The 22,836-nt window shown below is 40.8% G+C and overlaps 1 protein-coding gene across 1 annotated transcript in view; it reads left to right on the top strand.

The window, feature by feature from the left end:
• The first annotated feature begins 644 nt into the window (after positions 1-644).
• RGS7BP (regulator of G protein signaling 7 binding protein) overlaps positions 645-22,836 on the top strand; it is a 46,079-nt gene continuing 23,887 nt past the window's right edge. The window contains exons 1-2 of the mRNA XM_009903003.2: positions 645-811; positions 3,562-3,728. Coding sequence (XP_009901305.1) covers positions 653-811; positions 3,562-3,728 — 326 coding nt within the window. The 5' untranslated portion in view covers positions 645-652. The remainder of the gene's footprint in view (positions 812-3,561; positions 3,729-22,836) is intronic.

Genomic DNA, 22,836 nt, shown 5'->3' with positions numbered 1-22,836 from the left:
GGCGCTGTGCCAAGGCCCGCAGGTGACTCGCAGCAGCAGCAACCCGAGTAGCAGGTAATTCGCCCCGACGCTGACCCGCCTCCCGCGGCCGCTGCCGGGCGGGGCGGCTGCCGTTCGCGCTCCCCGCCCTGTGGGGGCGGTGCGCTGTTGACGCCGTCAGCCTGCCGCGGCTCCACCGGTACTTCCGAGCGGCTCCCGAGGGGCTCCTTGGGTAGACGCGCCGCGGCGGGGCGGGCTCCCCTGCCAGGAACATCAGGCAGGTTTTGGCGGCCGCTGGATGGGAACCTTTCCCCGTCGGACACGGCCGCGCTCGCCGCCCAGCCGACTGCTGGAAGGAGGACAGCAGAACATGCTAGTGGCGGGGTGGTTCTGCAGGGACTGACATGCTGCTGAAGGAGGAAAGGTGCCAGCCCCATCGCTTTTCCGCGCGGTAGTGGAGGCGATGCTGCAGGGCGCTCCCCAGGCTCTCCCACGGGCGCCGGGCTATCGCCCACAGCAGCCGCACTCGCTGCCGTGAGAGGTACGGTCCCGGACGGGCCGAGGCGACGAGCGGTGCGGGCCCGCAGCCCTCCTGGGCGGCGGCGGGAGCAGTTGCTGCCCGCGCCCGCGGGGCCCCGCGCGGCGGGCGGCTCCGCGCGGCGGATGCGTGTGCATGAGCGCTGCATCGAGCGGGCGCAGGAAGCGCCCCCGCTCCGCCGCCTCCATCTTCCAGGGCAGCAAGACCTCGCCGCACGGCCGCGACAGCGAGCGCCGGGGCAGTGACTCCGATAGCGCCTACCAGACCCAAAGAGCCCTGGACGACTGCAAGATGGTGAGTACCGCGAACGGGCTTGCTTTAATTTTTGTCCTTTCTGAGCGGTTTGCTCGCCGGCGGCGGTGCCGCTCCTCCCGCCGGCTTGCCTATTCCTATCACGTGCAGTTGCACTATTTTTAAAACTGCAGTCCCTGCCGGGGGTGCTGCCCCGTAGCCTGGCTCGAAAGCAAAATAGGGGAGGGTAGACGACACCTTCGAGGAGCCGGCTGGACGCTGCGGGACAGAAGCAGAGCGCCAGGTCCCGCTGGAACCCTCGCCTCAACACGTGCCGCTGTGCTTTGCTAGGTCCGGCCAAATCTACCCCAGATTGTGCCCACTGAAGCCTCAGTAGGTAAAGGAATAGTTGCCTCCACTGCATCGCTGCACTCTCTGCTTGCTGTCTTGTGCAACAACCACACTGTTGCCCTTCCAAAGTTCAGGACATTCTAGTGCTTGTTCTCACTCTCCCCAGAGCAGCTGTTTGCAGTGGTAAAGCCCCAGATCAAGCACCTGCAATCGATGTTAATTTTGGTCTGTCACATTATGGTATGACATTTTTCTCCATTTATGGTCAAAATGCTTGCCTCGTGATGCTTCCCTCTAGGTCAGTGCTATATAACCTTTTACCTGTCTCGTTAAGCTACAGGCAGCTGGACTTTGGGTCCCAAAAACTGTTCCTCTAACCCATGACAAAAGCAGAAAACAAATGAAGTTGGTGCTACTTTACTTGAAAAATCTGGCTCTTGCTAAAGGTCTGTCCAGTAGTTTACTGATGCTTCTGTTCTGCAGGATTCTGGTAATTTTATTCCACTAGAAGGGATTTTTTTTTCCCCCGGAAAGCAAATTGTGCTGGCAGGTACCCACTCTTGATACTTAAAATTGGGAGCAATTCCCAGTGCACCGAGCAACAAAAACTGCTACAGTAGCTATATAAACACACCCAGCAACTAGATCCTAGTGGGTCCTGCTTTTTCGACCCCAGCAGCGTAGTCTGGTTGGTTAAACAGAAGTGCTATCTGTCTAGAATTCATTGATTAGAAATCAAATATGATTTACAGATGGGCTATCATGATGCAGAAAGATTCAGGAGATGAAACCAGTGTTGTTTTTTATCTTGTTCTCTGTCTCAATGGTGCAACATTGGTGTAGTTTTTGTTCTCTTTGGCAATGCTAAGGTGGCTAAATATGTGCTCAATTTAGACAGGGAATGTAAGGTGAGAACAGGAAAAACATGTCTGGCACAACTGCTTACCAGTTGCAAGATGAGGCATTTTTCCCCTTTATGCAGAATACTTGGGCTATGACACAAGATACTGAAAATATTTTTTTTTCTCCATTGCTCTCATGAATTCTTTTAAGCAACAGGATTGAGAGAGTTGAAGCCAAATTTAGCAAATACTGTGCCTATGGTTTTGTTTGGTGAGGGGTTTCGGTTTTGTTTGCACATTGGGGGTGGGAGAGTGCAGGAATACTGGAATCTGGTGGTGTTGTTTTGCTGCTCCCAAAGCAAAGAAACCTTTTTGCTATTCCTACTCAATGAAATTTAAGAAAGCATGGCCAGAAAAAGGGTCCTGATGTGAGTTCTTAGTTGCACAGAATAGTTACAGTCTGGTACATGAAAACTCAGAATGTAGTACTGCAGGACAAGCAACTTAATTGTTTTGAGGATGAGAGTTTGAGGGCTTGGCTTCAAAATTAGGCAGGTCTGATAGAATCCAGAACTTTTAGCAGGCTTATATGTTGGGATATATTAAAAGCCTGGTGGTAATTATGGCTGCAGGATTATGAATAGCTCCTCTTGTCTGTTTTTATGTAGTTTAGAAATTGAGGTCAAATTACCAAAACATAGATAAATCAATATTCTGTTCTATTGCTCTGTGCCTTCCAACCCCTGACACCACATGGAGCAAGTGGGCTGATGTGGTTTCTTTCAGAAGAAACCAGCAAATGGTTCATTTCCTTAAAATGTAATCCCACATACATGATCAGTGGAACTAAACACTAATGATCTTTCCATCACTGTAAAAGTTACCCATTCACCCAATATCATCCATGCGTATTGGCAGGATACTAGGTTAATGTGAAGGTTGAAGTGTGTGTTTTCTTCTTTCCTGTTTTTAACACACAGGTGTTGGGAACAGCCCTTTCTAGAATCCTAACTGGAAAGTGCCTTTCTGGTGCATCTTCTCAGCCAGGAACTTTAAATCAGTCTTAAATCTGAAATTTGGGTTAGAGGCCAATGACAGTACAGAAATCATTTACAAAACAAATTAACAGATTCAACAGTGTAAAAGCAAATGCTGCATTCCAATCTCTAAATGTACTGTTAATCAGGAAGCAGGAGAAGGAAAGTCAATGATTTTTGGAGATATTTTTGTCTTTTATGATAGCAAAAAATAAGCTTATCCTACTAGTAAAACAGCTGTTTGGATTTTTTGGTATTGTTGTTGTTGTTTGTTTTTTTGTTTTGTTGTTGGTGTTGGGTTTTTTTTGTCTGCTTAATATTTAAGACTAAAAGCTCAAACATTTTCAGAGATTAGAAGCAGAAACAGTATTTTTTCTGGAAATGAACATTTATAGCTCCCAGAAGAGGCAGCTGCTACAAAGGTCCCTAGTCATTTACTAAATACTCAGCACTTGATTATGTATGCCATGAAATTGGGAGCAGCAGAAATAAGCCCTGAACTGAGCATGTTTTTTACAAAACTTGATTGTTTTTATCAGTGTAGTTAAACTTCTCATGTAAATAAATCCTCTTTGTTTTTCAGCTTGTCCAGGACTTCAATACCCAAGTGGCTCTCTATCGGGAGCTGGTAATTTCCGTTGGGGATGTCTCAGTCACCTGTCCATCCTTGCATGTGGAAATGCACAAAACTCGAACCCAAGGATGTGAGATGGCCTATCAGGCTCATCAAAAGTTAGCAGCAATTTCTGGGTAGGAATATATTTATGTTTTAATTAAAGCTGTGCTCATATGCATCTCTTTGCCAAATAATACACTATGGAAATTTCAGCAAACCCATTAACTTGTGTTTCAGTTTTAGGCATAGAGATGTATGATCATGACTTTTGCAGAATATTCATAACCTTATGATTTCATCAAATGCTTTTATGTAAGACAGTCAGGATTTTACTCTGTATCACTAGAGAGCCTTGTTTTCAGGGGTGAAACAGCAGTAGCTTCTGCACTGCCTTTTATTGGGTATATCTAATTGAATAGGTAGAGATGAGCTCAGCTCAAGTAGAGACTTAAAATTATATGAAAAAATAATTAGGTGAAAGAGGGTGGAATACAAATGCTGTTGTGAAAACTTGTGGTTACATTCTATGTATTTTAAAAATCCTCATTTGTGTTGAAATAAGAATTGAAGATCTGCCAGCGTATCATGTTTTAACTTACTCTTTGATATTACATTATTTACGTTCCTTTCCATGGTGACAGAATGTATCACCACATACTTGAGACTGTGCCTCAGCACAAGATAAACCAGCATAAATAGCTGTGTCTTATAAAATCGGAATTCATGCTGCTTATGTAAAATCTAAGTTTGTGGATTCTTTGTGGTATGGTGATAGGGCATTTAGGTTAACACACGTACCTCCCAAGTCATGTCTCTCTGACTATACTTTATTGTAACTTTTGCACTTGCCTTAGGCACCATAAACCATTCTGTACTAGTGGAAAAAAACTAATTTTTTTTGACTCTGCCTAATCTCCACTGAAGTTCTTTCATCCTTTCAGTGTATATGAGAAATATGAGGTAAGCTTAATGTGTAAGGGAAGACCCCACAAACTAAACAGCAGGAAATGCTGGCTGGTCATTCTAGTAGAACTGTCAACATTTTCAGATGCAATTTTTGTGCAAAGTTGATATTGTGACCTCTGATTTATTCCTCAAAAGTACATGCTTGTAAGTTACTCTAAAGCCCGTGATAATTAAAGTGCACAACCAATCAAACAAAAACAAACAACCAAGACATGCAGTTCTTTTTAAGGAGTGAACTGAAAATGTGGAAGCAAACAGTAGTGAAACTGATCTTGTGCACTTTCAGAGACTAACACAAACCAAAATGATACATCCAAACAGCAGAACATAATTGAGGGGAGTTTAATATTTTTTTTTCCCCTGTAAAGAAAACCAGTGATACATGCTTATTTAGAGGCATGGAGTTGTTTAAAGCAATCATTTCACAGCTGGGAGTCTGTCATATACACAAAGATGTCCTGAAGGTTGTGCAGTTGCTGCGAGATTGACATTTAACTAATCTAAAATTGTTTTAAATAACTGTGATAATGATGTGATATCCATAACAACTGATAGGTGTTAGAAACCCTCTGGAAATTGCTTGGTTGGTTTGACAGACATTTTACAAGATGTGGTTCACATCCCTACCCTCCTGCAGCTGAGGAAAGCTTTATGAGACAACTTAATTTGCATGGTGTATCTGAGGAAAGATGGAAAATGAAGGTGCACAGCAAGGATTTAGTTTAGAAAAGAAAATCAAGGAGAGGAGTAACAGATACTCTTAGAGGTTCAGTCTTCAATTCAGCAGGAAGAGTGATAATAGTGCATGTGGCATGAGAATGGGAACCTAATCTAGCAGGAAGAAAAAGTATCAGAAAGAAAAATATTTAGGGATAGAAATCTGTTGAATCGTCCTCAGTATTGGATAGTCTTGCGGGTAGCTTATTGCTCAGAAACCACTGGTAGTCAGCAGATGAAACAAAGGCTCACTTAGTTTGCTGCTTTTGTTAAAAAAGTTTGCAAACTTCTGGAAAACACAACCAAGTCTCTCTTCCAAAACTTGTTATAAAAAGCTTTCCCACACAGAGAAAATGATAGCAATTAAGTAATTATGTTACCAGACTATTACAATTTCTTTGCATATCAATGTTGTGTTATTTACGGTCATCAGCCGTGTTCATTTGGTCAAAGTGACCTGAGCTGTTGTAGGGCACTTTCAAGAAGTTGGCATCACTGTCTAAGATAACATTAAAAACTTTAATCTTGTTTCTGCTGATGTCTTCCTTGGAAAATTAGCAGAGAGCTTCATTTTATGCTTCCTGTTTATCAGGATTTGAGACTGTTGAAGTCTCTCCTGATTCAGGCAGTTAGAAGAGGCACCTACTTCCCTTCCAAAATCACCTGTTCTACAAGACTAGGGAAAGTAGCAAAGAGGAAAGTTGTAAAAACCTGTAGAGAAAGAAATAGGAACAGATCCTCTGTAGCTGCTGAGAAAGGCAGCTCTGAGAGAAAATTTGGTAACTGGGGGAAGGGGAAAAAATGCTGAAGTGAGTATAAGGCCTTAGGAACTAAAGTGGATAATATTTTTTTTACTCAGGTGGAGGAAAAAAGTTTGGTCATGGGCATATCGGTTCTGGGATATTAGGTGAACATTGGAGTATAAGAGTGGTGTAATATGAACAAAAAGAGAATATCACTGGTGTAGCTGTAGAAAAACTACTCACTGATAGACCAGTGAAAGGAAAGGGGGAAGTGATAGCTACACTTAAAAACTGGGAAAAAGAAAAGCAAAGGAGGTGATGACAAAGATGGAAGTGGTAAGGAAATGTAAAACCTTGGGAATTCAGCACTAGATTAGACCGTGTCACCTCATCTAGCTCAAATCTGATTTCTGCTAGGAGAGACATTTCATAAAAAAGCAGTAAAGCTCAGGCTATTCACAGAATGATGCCTTCCCCCTAGTATTATTTCCACTACCCAGCAGTCAGTGGTTTCAGGGTTTCATGAGCCAAAGGCTGCATCTGAAGAATTTGTATCTGACAAATATGAGACTGTACAGAAGATTTCAGGATTTGTCTAAATAAGAAAGTATTTTACTCAGAACATTCCAAGGGTGAATGACATCTTTACACTGCTGTGTGTTTAAAAAAAGAAAAAAGAAAACAAACTGAAAAAGGAAATTTCAGATGCAATCTCCAACTTACCACAGCTTCATAGCTATTACATCCTCTTCCTAATTTCATAGACTTGTAGATTCATAGAATGGTTTGGATTGGAAGGGACCTTGAAGATCATCTATTTCCAACCCCCCTGACACCTTCCACTAGACCAGGTTGCTCAACGTCTTATCTATCCTGACCTTGAACACCTCCATGGTGACTGACCTCCATAGGCAACCTGTGCCAGTGTCTTGCCACCATTACTGTAAAGAACTTATTTCTAATATGAAGTCTGAATCTACTCTCCTCAAGCGTCAATCTATTCCCTCTCACCTGATCACTACAAGCCCTTGTAAAAAGTGTCTTCCTGGCTTTCTTTTAGGGCCTCTTCAGGTACTGGAGGGCTGCTATAAGGTCTTTTTGCCAGTGATAACTCTCTCAGATTTGCTGTCTTAGGTATTTTTTTGTAGAAGTAGGTGAAATTCTATCAAAACAGCAGATTGGCTGTCATGGCTTTCAGGGAATAAAAATTAGAAGTAAAAATAACTTAAATTGAAATACCCTAATTCTAGTTGATGAGATTCTAGAAATGCAAACTATTCTTTCAGTGTTGGTTTTCTGAGGACTTCAGGTCAATTCTTTCTACCACACTCAAACTAGAAATGCTTAGTGATTTTCAATAAACTGTATTCTGAAAAAGCTGAGTAAAGTTTGATCCTTTAATTACATTTTCTGCTGTATTAATTTGTCAGATATCAAACATCTCAAATTACTTATATTGTGTGCCCTTGCAGCATCAGATTCTATAGTCAAAACTGGAGAAAATAAAGTAGCAAGTAAGTGAGTGAGAATGAAAGTAAAAATATTTGTAATCAATAGGAAGATGGGGGGAAGTGCAAATCTGTTTTGCAAAAGGAGTTTGCTTAACGGGGTGATAAAGACTAGCAATATTTTAGAAATATTAAAATGAAGCCAACTTTATTGGCAAAGTACAGAAAGTCTGGGATGTAAATGGAAAGATAACTCAGAACTGTTTTTTCAGATACAGGTCTGCACAACTGTGTGCACATTTTTGGTAAATGTCCCTTTGATTTTCTCAGGCACTTGATAGGCTTACATAATGCAAGTACTTCTGTGTGCACTTGGCACACTGAAACTAGAACTGGCAGTATCTCTGTAACAGTCTGATATATATGTCAACGGTGGCTGGTTTTTTGCATGAAATAGAACTTGTGTGAAGAGCTCAGGGGTGCACTGCAATATACATCTGTGTGAGCACAGCTTTGAAAGCGGTCATCTGCTGTTGTTCAGACAGGTGTTGCAGAGTCCTGAATCTAAGGAGTAAAACCCTGCACCAGTGCAGGTTGGGAGCCAGCCACCTGGAAAGCAGCTTTATAGAATCACCTGGGGGATTTTGGTGAATACCAAGCTGAACACAGGCCAGCATAGGGCCTTTGTAGCAAAGAGGGCAAACAAACTTCCCATGCTACATTGCCAACAGGTTGAGGGCATTGATCCTTCCCTTTTACTCTGCTGTTGAGGGTATATCTGCAGTATTGTGTCCTGCCCTGGACTCCCTAGTAGGAAAGAGAAAGGGCCATATCAGAGTGGGCCTAGTCAATGGTGATGAATATAATTAAGAATGTGAAGCATCTGACCTAAAAGGAGAGGTTGAGAAACCTGGGAGTGTTTAGCTTGGAGAAGAAAATACCTGATGGGATAGTATAAAGAAGCAGACGGACTCTTCTCAGTGGTATCCAGTGATAAGAAAGCAGGTACATATCGAAGTACTGAAAAGCTAATATCACGGAATCGCAGCATTAACCAGGTTGGAAAAGATCTTTAAGATCATCAAGTCCAACCTATCACCCAACATCATCTAATCGACTAAACCATGGCACTAAGTTCCTCATCCAGTCTTCTTTAAAACACTTCCAGGGATGGTGACTCCACTATCTCTCTGGGCAGCCCATTCCAATGGCCAATCACTCTTTCTGTGAAGAATTTCTTCCTAATCCAACCTACCTCCCCTGGTGCAATTTGAGACTCTGTCCTCTCATTCTGTCACTGGTTGCCTGGGGAAAGAGGCCAATCCCCACCTGGCTACAACCTCCCTTCAAGTAATTATAGTCAGCAATAAGGTCTCCCCTGAGCCTCCTCTTCTGCAGGATAAACAACCTCAGCTCCCTCAGCTTCTGTTCATGGGGCTTGTGCTCCAAACCCCTCACCAGCTTTGTTGCCCTTTTCTGGACACATTCCACCAACTCAACATCTTTCCTAAACTGAGGGGCCCAGAACTGGACACAGTACTCAAGGTGTAGCCTAACCAGTGCTGAGTACAGTGGCACAATGACCTCCCTGCTCCTGCTGGCCACACTCTTCCTGATACAGGCCAGGATGCTATTGGCCTTCTTGGCCACCTGGGCAGAATGCTGGCTCATGTTAAGCCTCCTGTCAACTCCCAGGTCCCTTTCTGCCTGGCCACTCTCCAGCCACTCCAACTCCAGCCTATAGTGCTGCGTGGGGTTCTTGTGACCAAAGTGCAGCACCTGGCACTTGGACTTGTTGAATGTCATTATGTTGAACTCTGCCCATCTGTCCAGCCTGTCAAGGTCCCTCTGCAGAGCTCTCCTACCCTCTAACAGATCAACATATGCCCCCAGCTTGGTGTCATCTGCAAACTTACTGATGATGGACTCAATCCCCTCATCCAGATCATCGATAAAGCTATTGAACAGGATGGGGCGCAGCACTGATCCCTGGGGGACAGCACTAGTGACTGGCTGCCAGCTGGATGTGGCACCATTCACCACCACTCTCTGGGCTCAGCCTCCACCCAGTTCCTAACCCAGCACAGAGTGCTGCTCTCCAAGCCACAGGCTGACAGCTTGGCCAGGAGTCTGCTGTGAGGGACGGTGTCAAAGGCCTTGCTGAGGTCCAGGCAGACTACATCCACAGCCTTCCCCACATCCACCAGATGGGTCACCAGATCATAGAAGGAGATGTTGGTCAGGCAGGACCTGCCCTTCCTAAATCCATGCTGGCTGGGCCTGATCCCTTGGCCATCCTCTAAATGCTGTGTGATTGCACTCAAGATGACCTGTTCCATAATCTTGCCTGGCACTGAGGTCAGGCAGAGAGGTCTGTAATTCCCTGGCTCATCCAACCGGCCCTTCTTGTGGATGGGCATCACACTGGCCAGTTTCCAGTCATCTGGGACCTCTCCAGTGAGCCAGGACTGTTGAATAATGATGGAAAGTGGTTTAGCAAGCTCATCTGCCAGCTCTCTCAGCACCCTAGGATGGATCCCATCTGGTCCCATGGACTTGTGGGAATCCATGTACTTCCTCCTTTTTAAAAACATTTTTAAAAGCATTTCCAAAAAGCATTTTTAAAACTGGTTTTTACTGTGAGATTGCTAATATACTGGAACAGGTGTCCTGAGAGGTCATGGAGTCTCCTTCCTTGGACATAATCAATGCTTAACTGGACATGGTCCTTAGAAGCCTTCTCTAGCTGACTAATTTAGTTGGACTAGATTAGTTCTAGCTGTTCCTTCTGGCCTGTCACAAAAGTCCCTGTAAACCTTCTGACTAGGAAAATTCCAAATAATCTTTTTTTTATCTGACATTTAGGTTCATCTGTTGCTTATATAAAACATTTATTAATGCAACTTTGCCTGAATTCAGGAAAAGTTAAGGAAGTAAACTTGACAATTGTATCCTGGTTGCATTTCTGCCTTTATTTTAGTGCACAAAAATGTTACTGTAGTATTGCTTTAAGTATGTACTCTTTTGTGATTTCTACTTTTCCTTTGCAATCTGAAGTAGATTACTTAAGTTTTCAATAAGGTATAGGGGGTAATTCCTCAGATCTAATTAATATTAAATCCTAAGATTGTGTTAAAACATTCAAATTACATCAAATTGTGTCAAAATTTTTGTTAAACTGTCTGCATTTTACCCAAATTATGACAATTTATCTGCTTTCTAAGCATACAAGCAAACAAAAGAGACTGCTCCAATATACTTCACAAAATACGAGAAAATGAGAATTCAGGCTTGCAACTTAAGGAAAGCTGCATTAAGACAGACGTTAACAGAAACCATTTTAACTGTGTAACTTCAGATGTTAAATAAAGCACTGCTGGCATGCAGTATAGCTGAGCAGAAACAAAATGTAGCAACACTTAGCTCAACAGGGAAGAATTTTTATAATCAGGAATCATAACTAAGGTAATGCCAGCAGACAGAGAAACAAACAAGAGTTCTGCCCAAGTTAGATATCAACCAGTCATGCAGCATGTATGGAGATCTCTGCCCTCCCTATGTGTCTTTGCAATCTCTGCCATTGTACTCCTTTAAGAGCGTGTATCAGAGATGGGAAGAATATTAGTCCTGGTCCCTGGAGTTCTGAATTACAGGCACTGCTCCTGTATCCTACCTCAGTTACAGTCAACATTGTTTCATTAGCCGAAATAAGGTAAGTGCTTCACAGAGGTTGCAATATGATAATCAGAATGTGGCCTGATGAAAGTATAATTAAATATTAAAAATAATGGGATGTCATTTAAGAAAACAAACAAAGTAGTCAATATTCTGTGCATGAATTAACACTGTTATACTGGGGCTGTTGAAATGAGAAAAGTCAGGGAGATCTTTGTCTCCTTTCAAAGAAGAGATTTCAGAATCTGGAGCAAGTTCATTAGTGAGCATTCTTATCATAGAATCATAGAATTGCTTTGCTTGGAAAAGATTTTTAAGATCATTAATTCAACATTCACAAAATCACAAAATGTTAGGGGTTGGAAGGGACCTCTAGAGGTATCTAGTCCAACCCTCTGCCAATGCAGGATCACCTACAGTAGTCCACACAGAAACTCACATCCAGGTGGGTTTTGAAAGTCTCCAGAGAAGGAGAATACACCACCTCTCTGAGCAGCTTGTTCCAGTACTCTGAGACCCTCACCATAAAGAAGTGTCTCCTCTTGTTGAGGTGCAAACTCCTTTGTTCTACCATGTACCCATTTTGCTTTGTCCTATCATCGAACATCACCACTGAAAAGAGACTATCACTTTCATCCTGACACCATCCCTCAGATATTTATAGCTGTTGATAAGGTCCCCTCTCAGCCTTCTCTTTCAGAACTAAACAGCCCCAGGTCTCTCAGTCTTTCTTCATAGGAGAGATGTTCAAGTCCCACAGTCATCCTCATAGCTCTCCATTGGACTCTTTCCAGCAGACCCCTGTTTCACTTGAATTGGGGAGGTCAAAACTGTATTCCAGGTGTGGTCTCACCAGAGCAGAGGGGCAGGAAAACTTTCGTAGAGCCACCGAACACACAGGATACCATGGCCCTTCTTAGCACAAGGGCACGTCGCTGTCCCATGGATAACTTGCTGGCTACTATGAGTCCCAGGTCTTTCTCCGTATAACTGCTTCCCAGTAGGATGGCCCCATTATCTAACTCCACCAAGACTGGTGCCAAATCATCGCCATGTGGCCTTAGCACCATAGTATAAAGCCTCATTTTCCCTCAACACTTACATTCAGCTTCTGTAAACATTTACTGTAACCTTCTTAAATGCTTATAATTTTCCTGTGATTTTGAGCAGGTCTGATTCTAGGGCCACTTTGTACCATCTTCAATTTGCAGTATCTTCACTAAAGTGACTCCAAACTTAGTACAGGGTGTCAGAGACTGCATCTGTTCCCATGACTCAAATCCAATTTAAATTCCATTTCTGATTTATGGGAGTTAGTCTACAGGGAATGTTTTGTGAAGTAAGCTCAGATATAGGTATTGTGAACATACTCTTCGTGGACAAACAGTGGTGTGCAGTAAGTATACCATAGCATATGCCTTTCTCAGGAGGGTAAGTACATATGTTGTTCTCAATAGTTTCCTTCTCAGAAATTTCTCTACAAGGCATGCACATTTAAAATAATGGAAAGGGATGTTGAAAAGCTAGGACCATTTTCTGTGGAGCTGAGTTAAGTTGGCTTCTGTTGAGAATAAAATCTCAATTTAATACTCAATTTAAGTTGCAGGGTGCATTTAAGTCAGATACCTCAAGTTCTAACAGGCAAATTAAAAAAGCAAATAATGCAAGGAGAAAACAAGGTTATTTAATAAAACAGGGGCTCTCAAAATAGCTAACCTCTAGAGATTCACTTTTCCTTTGTGCCTTTGTCTTTGTAACTGTGCTCTAATAGACAGTTGGGACTTAAAGATAACAAGGTATTACTATTTCCCTTTATAGATCTGTTTTTCTTAACTGGAGGCCACATTCAGTAAAGGACAAACATACCTAGAAGTGAATTTAGAATTTACTCCTCTGTCCAAAATAGCAATTTTGAAAATCCTGGAAGTTCTACATCTTCAGTGTCACAGCTCTGACAAAATGGAAGAGCTTAGCACCTTGCTTAACAGTAAAGCTAATCAGCAGGTAAAAGTGAGGCATTCTTACTTGACCAGGCCTTAATGAGCTTGATCCAGGAGTTGCTTTCAGAGCATCCTCAGAGCCTAGCACACACTGACCATTTTGGACTTCTTAACACAGTGGCACCTGCCTAGTGTCTTAAACTAAAGCTGAAATTGAGTCAACTCCACTTCCACATGCCTCCCAGAAGAATACCCTGACTGTAGTCATGGGAAAGGGGGAGCTAAAAGTAGGACAGACAGGATCTTCGTGGGTCACTTAATGTGGTGGGTGTGACTTATTTGCTGCATTCTTCCATCTCACACTTCATGGGCGCATTCACAGCACCTTCCAGTGCAGCACTGCCACTGCTGAGACACTTAATGACTGCACATGCTGAGTAAGCCTGCCACTTATGTGGAGGGTCCTCTAACAGAAGAGTAGCTATGTCCTGGCCCAGCAGTTGGGGTCTCTGCCTCATGCTCAAGGTTCACCACAAATAGCCATATTTTTCTTGGCAAGCATATAGCCGTGTAGCTTTTCCTCTAGAACATGACCTGAAGCTATGAGCTAACTGCAGGGTAGGAGAAGGCACAGCACCATCATCTGACCCAGAAAGAGTATTGTGCAAATGGGAGCAAAATGGTATAGAGGTCTGCAGTGCCAGTGCAGGTAATCATGAAAGACTGCTACAGAACTTTCTTGATGGTGAGGAGAACTTGTGTTCTAGTCCTTGCTCCCATGATTTTTTCTGTGTTTTAAGTAAAGATGCAGAACTCATAAATACTGTGCGTTCTTCAGCATTCTGCATCTTCAACAAGTGATGGGTAAATCCGTCTACATTGTACCTCATTTGGAGGAGGCTGCAGAATTAGGATGGTTTGGCTTCCATTTTGACATGCCTTCTGCATTCAGCTCTCCATTCCAAGTCTATCCTGGAATCAGATATCAAAATGTAAGTTGCTGCTGTTTTTTAAGCCCTTCACTGGAATGCTTTTCTCTCCTGTGTATGAGCAGCATTCCACTACAGTTAGATTCCAGGATGTGTGTTTCTCTAAATCTACCTCAGGAATACTATCCCAGCCACAGGTAAACTTAGTTATCTGTAACAATGATTGAAATACCTACTCTGTTTTGCACCCCTGTTTTGAGAGACACAAACCTTTTACATCAGAAATAGAATTGAAAGAAAACAATGTACATAGCCAGAGAGATTTGGAGACTGAATTACCTTGACCAAGTCCCTTTAGAAATGCTGCAGCATCAGACCTGACCTTGTTTGGACAATTCAGTGCTTCTGCAAGCATTCTCTTAAGTTCATGCCCTTCTCTTAACCCATTTTGTCCTTCCTTCAGAATACCTGCTATTACTGTTGGACATAAAAAACAGTCATCTCGGGGAGTAATCAGCAGGAGGATCCAGCTATCAGCAGAGGCTGTGGGGATTTTGATAAGCCTGCAAAATTTAAATGTAGACTGTTTTTCAGCAGTTGCTGTACCTTTGCTTTACTTGGTTCTCTCATACCCTCTTCTCCTTTGTCATGTCTTTTCTTTAGTGTTTCTGTTTCTTGCCTGTCTTTACCTCATAGCCCATCTCCAAACAGCAATGAAATTAATATCACATTTGGTGCAGTCATGTTAACTATTTGGAAACACTTCAGGGCAGAGACCTGAATGTAATTATAACAAGCCCACTGGAATCTACTGACCTTTAGATCTCAGGCATTATTGTAATAAACATGGTACATGTGTAATTAATGTTCCTAATTTTTTTTTTGCTGTTTTGAGCAGCCTGTTCCACCACTAAGTGTCTCCTTATGCTGAGGTGCAAACTTCTGTGTCCCATTGTCCCTTGTCCGATCATTGGACATCCCACTGAAAAAAAGACCTTAATCTTGACAGTCACTCCTCAGATATTTATAGATGTTGATAAGATCCCCTCTCAGCCTTCTCAAGACTAACTAGCCCCCAGTCTCTCAGTCTTTCTTCATAAGAAAGATGTTCAAGTTCCTCAATCATCTCATATTTCTCTATTGGACTTTTTCTAGGAGATCCCTGTTTCTCTTGAATTGGGAAGCTCAAAACTGGACACAGTGGTCTCACCAGAGTGGAGCAGAGAGGGAGAGGAACCTTGCTAGACCTCCTGCTGAACACACTGTCCCAGGATGTCATTTGCCTTCTTGGGCACATGGACAACTTGCTGTCCACTAGGACTATTTATGGGAGAAAATCTGTTTCCTCTAGGAAATTTTGCAAAAAAACCCATATTTGGTGGCTAAAAAAACCTACATTGAACTCCTCCCTAATTTCTCAGTGGCATTTGCACCAAAATAATTAAGTGCCATTGTGTCCCCTTTGAGCCCAGTGCTTCCAGAAACATCTCACCAGCATGTTTCAGTAATTTTCTTCTCTAGATTTTTGCTGAAACACAGCTGAGGCCAGAGCTGAGAATTCAGTCATAAGTTTCAAGTGCTTCTTTTCTGATCGTTTTCTTAAATAGCATTTGATTAAGAAATCCCACATGGCTACCCTCTTTAGTGTTAGACTCTGCTTACCATGTTTCTGTACAGCCTTGGTTATATTGCTTTCAGAAAATATATCTGATTCTTAGTGAATCTTGCACTGGTAACACAGTCCAGACTATGTTACCAATGTGCTCATGCATCTTAAGAGAAATGAAAACATGACATCATCAAGTTTTGCCTTAGAAGAAGACTTTCAACATGGACTCTTAGAACTCTGTGTGTTATTAGTTATATTGCTTTCAGAAAATATATCTGATTCTTAGTGAATCTTGCACTGGTAACACAGTCCAGACTATGTTACCAATGTGCTTATGCATCTTAAGAGAAATGAAAACATGACATCATCAAGTTTTGCCTTAGAAGAAGACTTTCAACATGGACTCTTAGAACTCTCTGTGTATTGGGGTTTTGCTTCTGGTTTCTTCTCTTTTTAAGATTTGGACTGAAATTTGCCTGTTAATTGAAATATTTTTACCAATTCTAAGTATTTCACAACATTCTGAAACATTTTAATTAATAACAAAAAATAATAAATTGATTCCATGCCCCTCACTGAAATAAACCAGTATAGTTGCTAAGTTAATTGTGCAGTACCCAGTAATTAAACAGATGTCCTTCTCACAACCTGTGTGCTGTTATGTCCTTTTCAAGTGATAGAATTCCTGCAGAGTCACCTAGGAAAAGACACGGGGGCTTGCTGTGGTAAGATGTCAAGCACCAAAGATAAAGCATAACTGCTGTCAATAGAATTGTCAGTAAACTGCAAGATTGGTGCCCAGCCAAGGGAGACCTCAGACTTTCAGGCTTACACAGGGAAAATTCCAGCCAAACCCAAATGCTTTATAAAGTGTGTAAAATCTCTTCCAGTTTTTCTACTGGCTTTATAGTTCTGTTTTGTAACAAATATTTGAAACCATTTTCTGGGCATTAGGGTCTCATCTGATCAAAGCCTTAAAATAAGCATTCCTGAATCTGGAATCTTTCCAGTACTATCAATTAAATTATATTTAAATTCAGGTTTTAGAATCAAACATACACTGAAGTGCTAACTCTTAATGAATACTGTTTCCTCTTTGCTGGATAAACATGTAGATTTACACTTAGATTTTGTACACAATTTTTAGTAAAAGAGAAATAATGCACTGAGTTATTTGTATATGAACAATTATTCAGTGTATTTCTTTTTATCTCTTATGTTCCATTTTTTACCTTGCTATTCTTATCTTTCTTATGAATACTTTCTGCATGAACATTTCCTGCCAGCAGATTTGGAATAAGAATTCAAATACTGTCGTACTAAATCATGTTCTCGAAGTTGTTGGAGAAGCTGCCTTCTCCTTGCAGAAGAAAACAAGTTTGCATGTATTGAGTGAGCAAACAAAAGCTGACACTTTGCATGTCTGTCTATCATGGCAAGACAGATCATTTCAAATATACTGTTGGTAAGCTTGTCAAAATGGCAAATTCTTAAGAGGCAAAATATTTGAAAGTGGCTTGTTTATACAGCAGCCTCAAATTAGTTCCATAAATTCTGGCGTGTTACTGTAGTGAAGCAGAGCTGTCCGCCCATGTACATTTTACACCCTTTTCCAAAAAACCTCAACATCAACAAAACAGAGATTGGTAATTTGGGATAGTATGACAGCTGCAACCATAGCCCTGTGTACAGGCTGAGTAGTGAGAGGCTGTGAGCAGAGGAAGTGTCCCCTTCACACAGGCTGAAGAACACTAGGTCCTCAAAGTCATGGACATTCCATAGTCTGGGCATTTAACTGAGTGCAGACCTACCCAAAGTAGTGTGTTTACAGCCTTGCTTTCATTTTACACCATTCAAGGTGCAGAATGGTGCATCTGCTAATACAGGATACTGGATTCCCAAAGAAGACACTCTGGAGTCATCTTTGCTTCCCATGCAGAAACAGGTATTTCAAAGAGGCAAAAGAAGCAACAGCAGTTCACAAAGGCAAGTGAAGACTAGAGTGGGATTTGAATATCTGAAGTGAAAAAAAAATGCCAAGTTCTTTACGATAAAATACTGCTTCCTGAACACATGTTATCAACAGATGGTTTAAAAAAATGTCTTTCTCTGTATATGAATTTAAACATTTCGGGAAGCCAATCTACTTATTTTCTCTATCTATCTATCGCCTTTCTTTTTTTTCTTTTTCTTTTTTTTTTTTTTGACACATTCATTTTCTCACAATCTCTCAGCTGTGAATTTTAACTTAACTACTCAGAGATTTATCTGTCAAATACCTAGTGGAGCTGTGTGAGATACTTCTACTGACATTACCACAATTTCATTTTTAACTTGGAATATTTTTACATGGAACTACTTGTGTATTTGGGGGTTTTAAAGGTAAATGCTCAAGGACATAAGAATGACCTATTCAGAGCATTTCTAGAAGAATTTGATATTTCAGAATCCCAAATTCTACCTTTTTCTGAGCAGCCTAGTAATGATGTACACGATATACTATTTTCCTTTGGTTTTACAAGTGTAGTGGCCATATTGTTTCATTAATAGGGAAAAAAGATGACAGTGTGTACATCTTTTCATTAATGGTTAATACAGTATAGCTTTTGCCCAAATGCCAGTGAAATTTTCAGAACATTTTTCCTTTAGTTCCAGTAGTCCTTAGAACAAAGTATTTTATCATACTGTTGAAGAAATGCAAATACATTGTTGCTTGCTGATTCTCAGTTTATCACCTCTTCAAATCCACAGTGCCCTTTAGGGGAAAAAAAATATATATTGACATTTATAGCCAAAGTAGGTAATAGAGACAAAAAAATGGAAAGGAGAGGTGTCATAAATCAAAGCAGTCATGTGGTTTAGCGACTTACGGATGGTCAACAGCAGATGGCATCATTTGCCTGCAGCAGAGTTCCTTCTAAGTCCCATATGTTAATTGTTTGTTGTGACCTAGATCCTAATTAATTTTCAAGCCTTTTTGGGAAGTCTGACCCTACTTGTCCGTGCTGATGAGAACAAATTTCACAGAATATCCCACAGGATATATTTATTTTGAAAGCTTTCAAATATTTTCTTTCCAACTCTAAACCAGAGGAACTACACAGGAGAGTATGAAGTTTTTGTCATTTAAATTTTGTAGACTGTTGAGAGATACAGTTCATAAATTATTAATAAATAATAAGAGATTAAGGAACATTTTGAAGAACTGATTATCTTAACTGAAATCAAAGGAGAAATCCATAGGCAGCATTGAGTTTCAGCTGTCTGCAGTCAAATTGCAAGAGGCAGTATGGAAGTATATCGGGTTGAGCCTGTTAGCTGGCACAAACCTGTCTGTACTTTTGCAACTGGTATATCGGAGAAATTAATTTGAGAACAACTTGCAGATACTGACAAGGCAGTGTGCTGAGTAGGAATTTTTGTGGGAAACTGTTGCATATACAACTAATATGACTGCCTTCTTCTTGGTTATCACTTACCATTTCTGGGAGATGTACATCATGGTGTATCTATTATTGGTATCATTTAATTCTAGACACTGAAGCTGTGAGATTACTTTTTTTGTCCGGCTGAGGTTAGAGCTAAGCAAGGTTTACTTTAGAACCCAGCTAAAGATTTCTCTTATCTAACTAGACACCACCTCTTTTCAACAGGGAGCTTGATAGTGTACAGAACAGAAAGCCCTGTTCAGATCATCTTTGACTAGTGCAGAAATCTCTTGGATTTCTCTAAAGTAAAGGCAAGAGACAAATGAAGGGAAAGAAGGATGAAAGGAGGCTGACTTAGTTCTACAAAGGTGTAGTGGTCAAGCCCTTTTTTCTTAAAAAAAAAAAAAAAAAAGATCTTAACAGTAACTCAAAAGCATAGTTAAAGACACGTTTCCAATTTCATTTGGAATTCTGATTGCTTAAAATCTTCTGTCATGGATTTTAGGCTTAGCTCCCTTTCCCACGCTCACCTTCACTCCAGGCACCACTACTTTACCCCATGCTCCTGAGCAGTGCTGGAAGGATGGGGAATAGAGGGTTGCAGTTGGTCCATAACAGTTCTTTGCTTCTTCATCCTCACACTTTTCCTCTGAGCTATCATGGGCTCCTCCACAGGCGGCAGTCCTGTCAGGAAAATCAGTTCCAATGTAGGTTCCTTCAGGAATATCCATCTGCTCTGGTGTGTTGCTCTCTGCTATGGAGGACCTCTTCTTTCTTTCCCTGACCTTGATGTTCTGTCTGTTATTTCTCATTCTTTTTATTCCCTCTTCCTCTCCCCCTGTGGCATTTTCTTCCCTTTTTAAAAAGAAAATTTTCAAAGCTGGGCTCAGCTGTATTCAGCTATGGGTCCACTGTAGGGCTGGTAGGGACTGGCTGGAGCCAGACTTGTCCAGCACAGGGCAGCCCCTCATTTCCTCATTGGAGCTGTCACACTAACCAAAACCTTGCCACCTACTCCCAATACGCCTAGTCTTACCTAAAGTGAACAAGTTTTAATAAAGTTTCTTGTATTGGTGCTGTTTTACTCAGGTGCAAGAACTTTCACTTGTAGTCAGTTTTGTCCTGTAGTGGAACAGTTTGAGTGGTTGTCTGATTATTTACTTCTTGCCTGCACTTGATTTCAGCCAGTAAGGTTCACTTCTAAGGGAACAGGTCTAGAAAATTCTGGCCTGTGATTTTGATAGTTTCAAAAAAAATGGTTTCTGAATAGCATCTGCAAATACTGGGTATGCTGCCAAGTACATGCACAGCTCTTCAAAATATTCTGTAATACTTGTTCTCCTGATAACATAAAGAATGCAGAAAAATCACAGTATTAATTAATTAGTAATGTTACTGCATCTGCAGTAATTATCTCATAGAGTGAGTTTCCAAAAGAATTTTAGACTCTCATTAAAAAAAAAAAAAAAAAGTGATGCTACATTTTTTCACTTGGAGTTATTTCTGAAAGAGGGAAGCTTGCTAGGAAAAGGAAAAAACAACATATTCAAAAATTACTGTAATTTACAGGCCGTATGTGGTGCCTGGTTAATCAGATAACTTCTATGGAAGCCAAGAAGATGGTTTTGACCAGGTAAGTATATTTCCTGCTGTTGTATTTGCAGCTAAATTGTTCCAGCATGGAAAATATCTGAACTGCCATCCGCTTGGAGTTAGGAATGTCTGTAGGATGTAAGTTACAGCATTGTGGTTATATTCCGTTTGTGTTGTCATTTACTGAGGTAGACTCAATCAGCCTTAGCAGATTAACTTGAGATTTACACTGGTCTAACTAAACAAAATATGACCACCTCTCTTTTATTACTGAGAGTGTTGTTTTAACTACTTCAAAAGATTCAATATAATTGTTACTGCCATTTGTGGGTCTACTGGAAAGAGCTTATCCTCTGACTGAACTGGGATGTTGTATCACAGTTGTATCAAAGTATTACAGCACATAAGTAGAGAACAAAAACCCAACACATAATACTGAAACTGACAGCACTTTGTGTGAAACATGCATTAGAAAATAAAATTTTTTTTTAGAAAAATCTGTTTATTAGGAAACATTTGCCATTGGGTGATTTATCTACTTCCATTCCAAATGGATCAGAAAGTATTTTGCTGCCTTAAAAGATGAATAGTTAGGTGATAAATAAACAATGTGTTTAAGATAACAAAAGCAGAGGCAGGTTTTCAGTCTTTTGCATCTGAGCCATAATCAGAAGGGACTTCTTGCCCTTGGTATGTAAGGGCAGTAAGTGTAGTTCCTCTAGAGTCTTTGTGATATTTTTAATTGTAACAGAACTGTTCTATCTGAGGTAGATATTGTTTCAAGATCATCTTTGTAGTTGCTGTATCCTTCTAAACTGCAAGGTTTCTCATACAAAAATTTAAAGACAGTCTATGGGCAAATATTTGTGGACAGTGATTTTCCACAGCTTATCAAGCAAATTTATATTCCTTGTCATGGGAAGTACATATATGGGGTGTAAGATGGAATTTGCTTAACATTATTTTAGCTTTAGCTTTTGAAGACAAGCAGTTTTCAATTATATGTCTAGACAGGTCTTTCAGCTCATTATGTTTTAAAACTATTGCTATTGTTCATAAAAATATTTTTCCTTAGAGCTACGTTAGAATTTGTGAAAACGGTATTTTTACAAGAAGGTGTATAAAACCTTTTCAATATCTTAGTCTTTCAACCAGAGATAAATACATCAGCATGTATTTTTAAATGTTCATAGTAAAAGTGCTCCTCTGTTGTAAATATGTGACTAAAATTTTTAAGTTAAATTCAGAATTAGACCACAATCTTTGTTCAGTTTTAGTAGTCTTAAATTTCATTAATTTCAACTATAACCTAAATGTGTGAGAACTGAAGGAAACCCAAAAGTGTTTTTCACATGGGTGGCAGTTTTAGGCTATGCCTTTAAAATTTTGTTCACAGATCTAAAACAGAAAGTAGTAGAATGTAAATATATTGCTATTGGGTGTAAAAAGGAAAATAATTATAGTTCTAAACAATCCCATTGGAGAGATGAAGAATTTAAACTAGTTGTACCAAAACAATTTCTCTGTCTTACCTCACTTCTTTGCTCTGGGAGAGATACTAACTTGCTTCTGCTTGACCTTGGCTGCATTGTTTTGGCTAAGTCTAACATATCTCTGCTCCTTTCTCTTGTCCCTTTTATATACAGGAGAGAAAGGGGGAGCAGGGAGGGAGAAGCTATTAGCTCCCCTGGTTTTTGACCAGGGGTGTCCATGTGCTGTTTTTTAATTCTAAATACCTGTAAATATTGTAAATACTGTATATTTTGTACATATTCATTGCATTCCATTGTAGATTGTAGTTAGTTTTGCTTGTAAATTCAGTTTTCATTTGCTTCCAACTGAGTTGGTCTGGCAAATGTAAGGGGAAGGGGGGAGGGGAGAGGGGCATAATTTTAACCCACCACAGCATGCAACCAACATTTCGGCAGTACGATAAAATCATCTGCCAACTACTTTGGGAAAAAAAAAGGAAAAAATGAGGGTTTGATACCATTTTCACTCTTCACCTTTACATGTTAGCAGAAGGACATTTTAATCACGTTTCTTACACATACCAAGTACTGTATGGTTGGTATAAGAGCTCCCTCTAAAGGTTTTATTTTAAATGTCAGCCCACCTCTTGTCATTGCTTCACAAACATGTTCAGTTGGTTCACAGGCAGGTGCTCACTGCTGTGCTAGCTTTCATATGCATG

Source organism: Dryobates pubescens, chromosome Z (genome assembly GCF_014839835.1).
Source record: "Dryobates pubescens isolate bDryPub1 chromosome Z, bDryPub1.pri, whole genome shotgun sequence".
In the NCBI taxonomy this organism is placed as follows: domain Eukaryota; kingdom Metazoa; phylum Chordata; class Aves; order Piciformes; family Picidae; genus Dryobates; species Dryobates pubescens.
The sequence above is the reverse complement of the archived record's forward strand: the minus strand, read 5'-3'. Positions and strand labels throughout refer to the sequence as shown.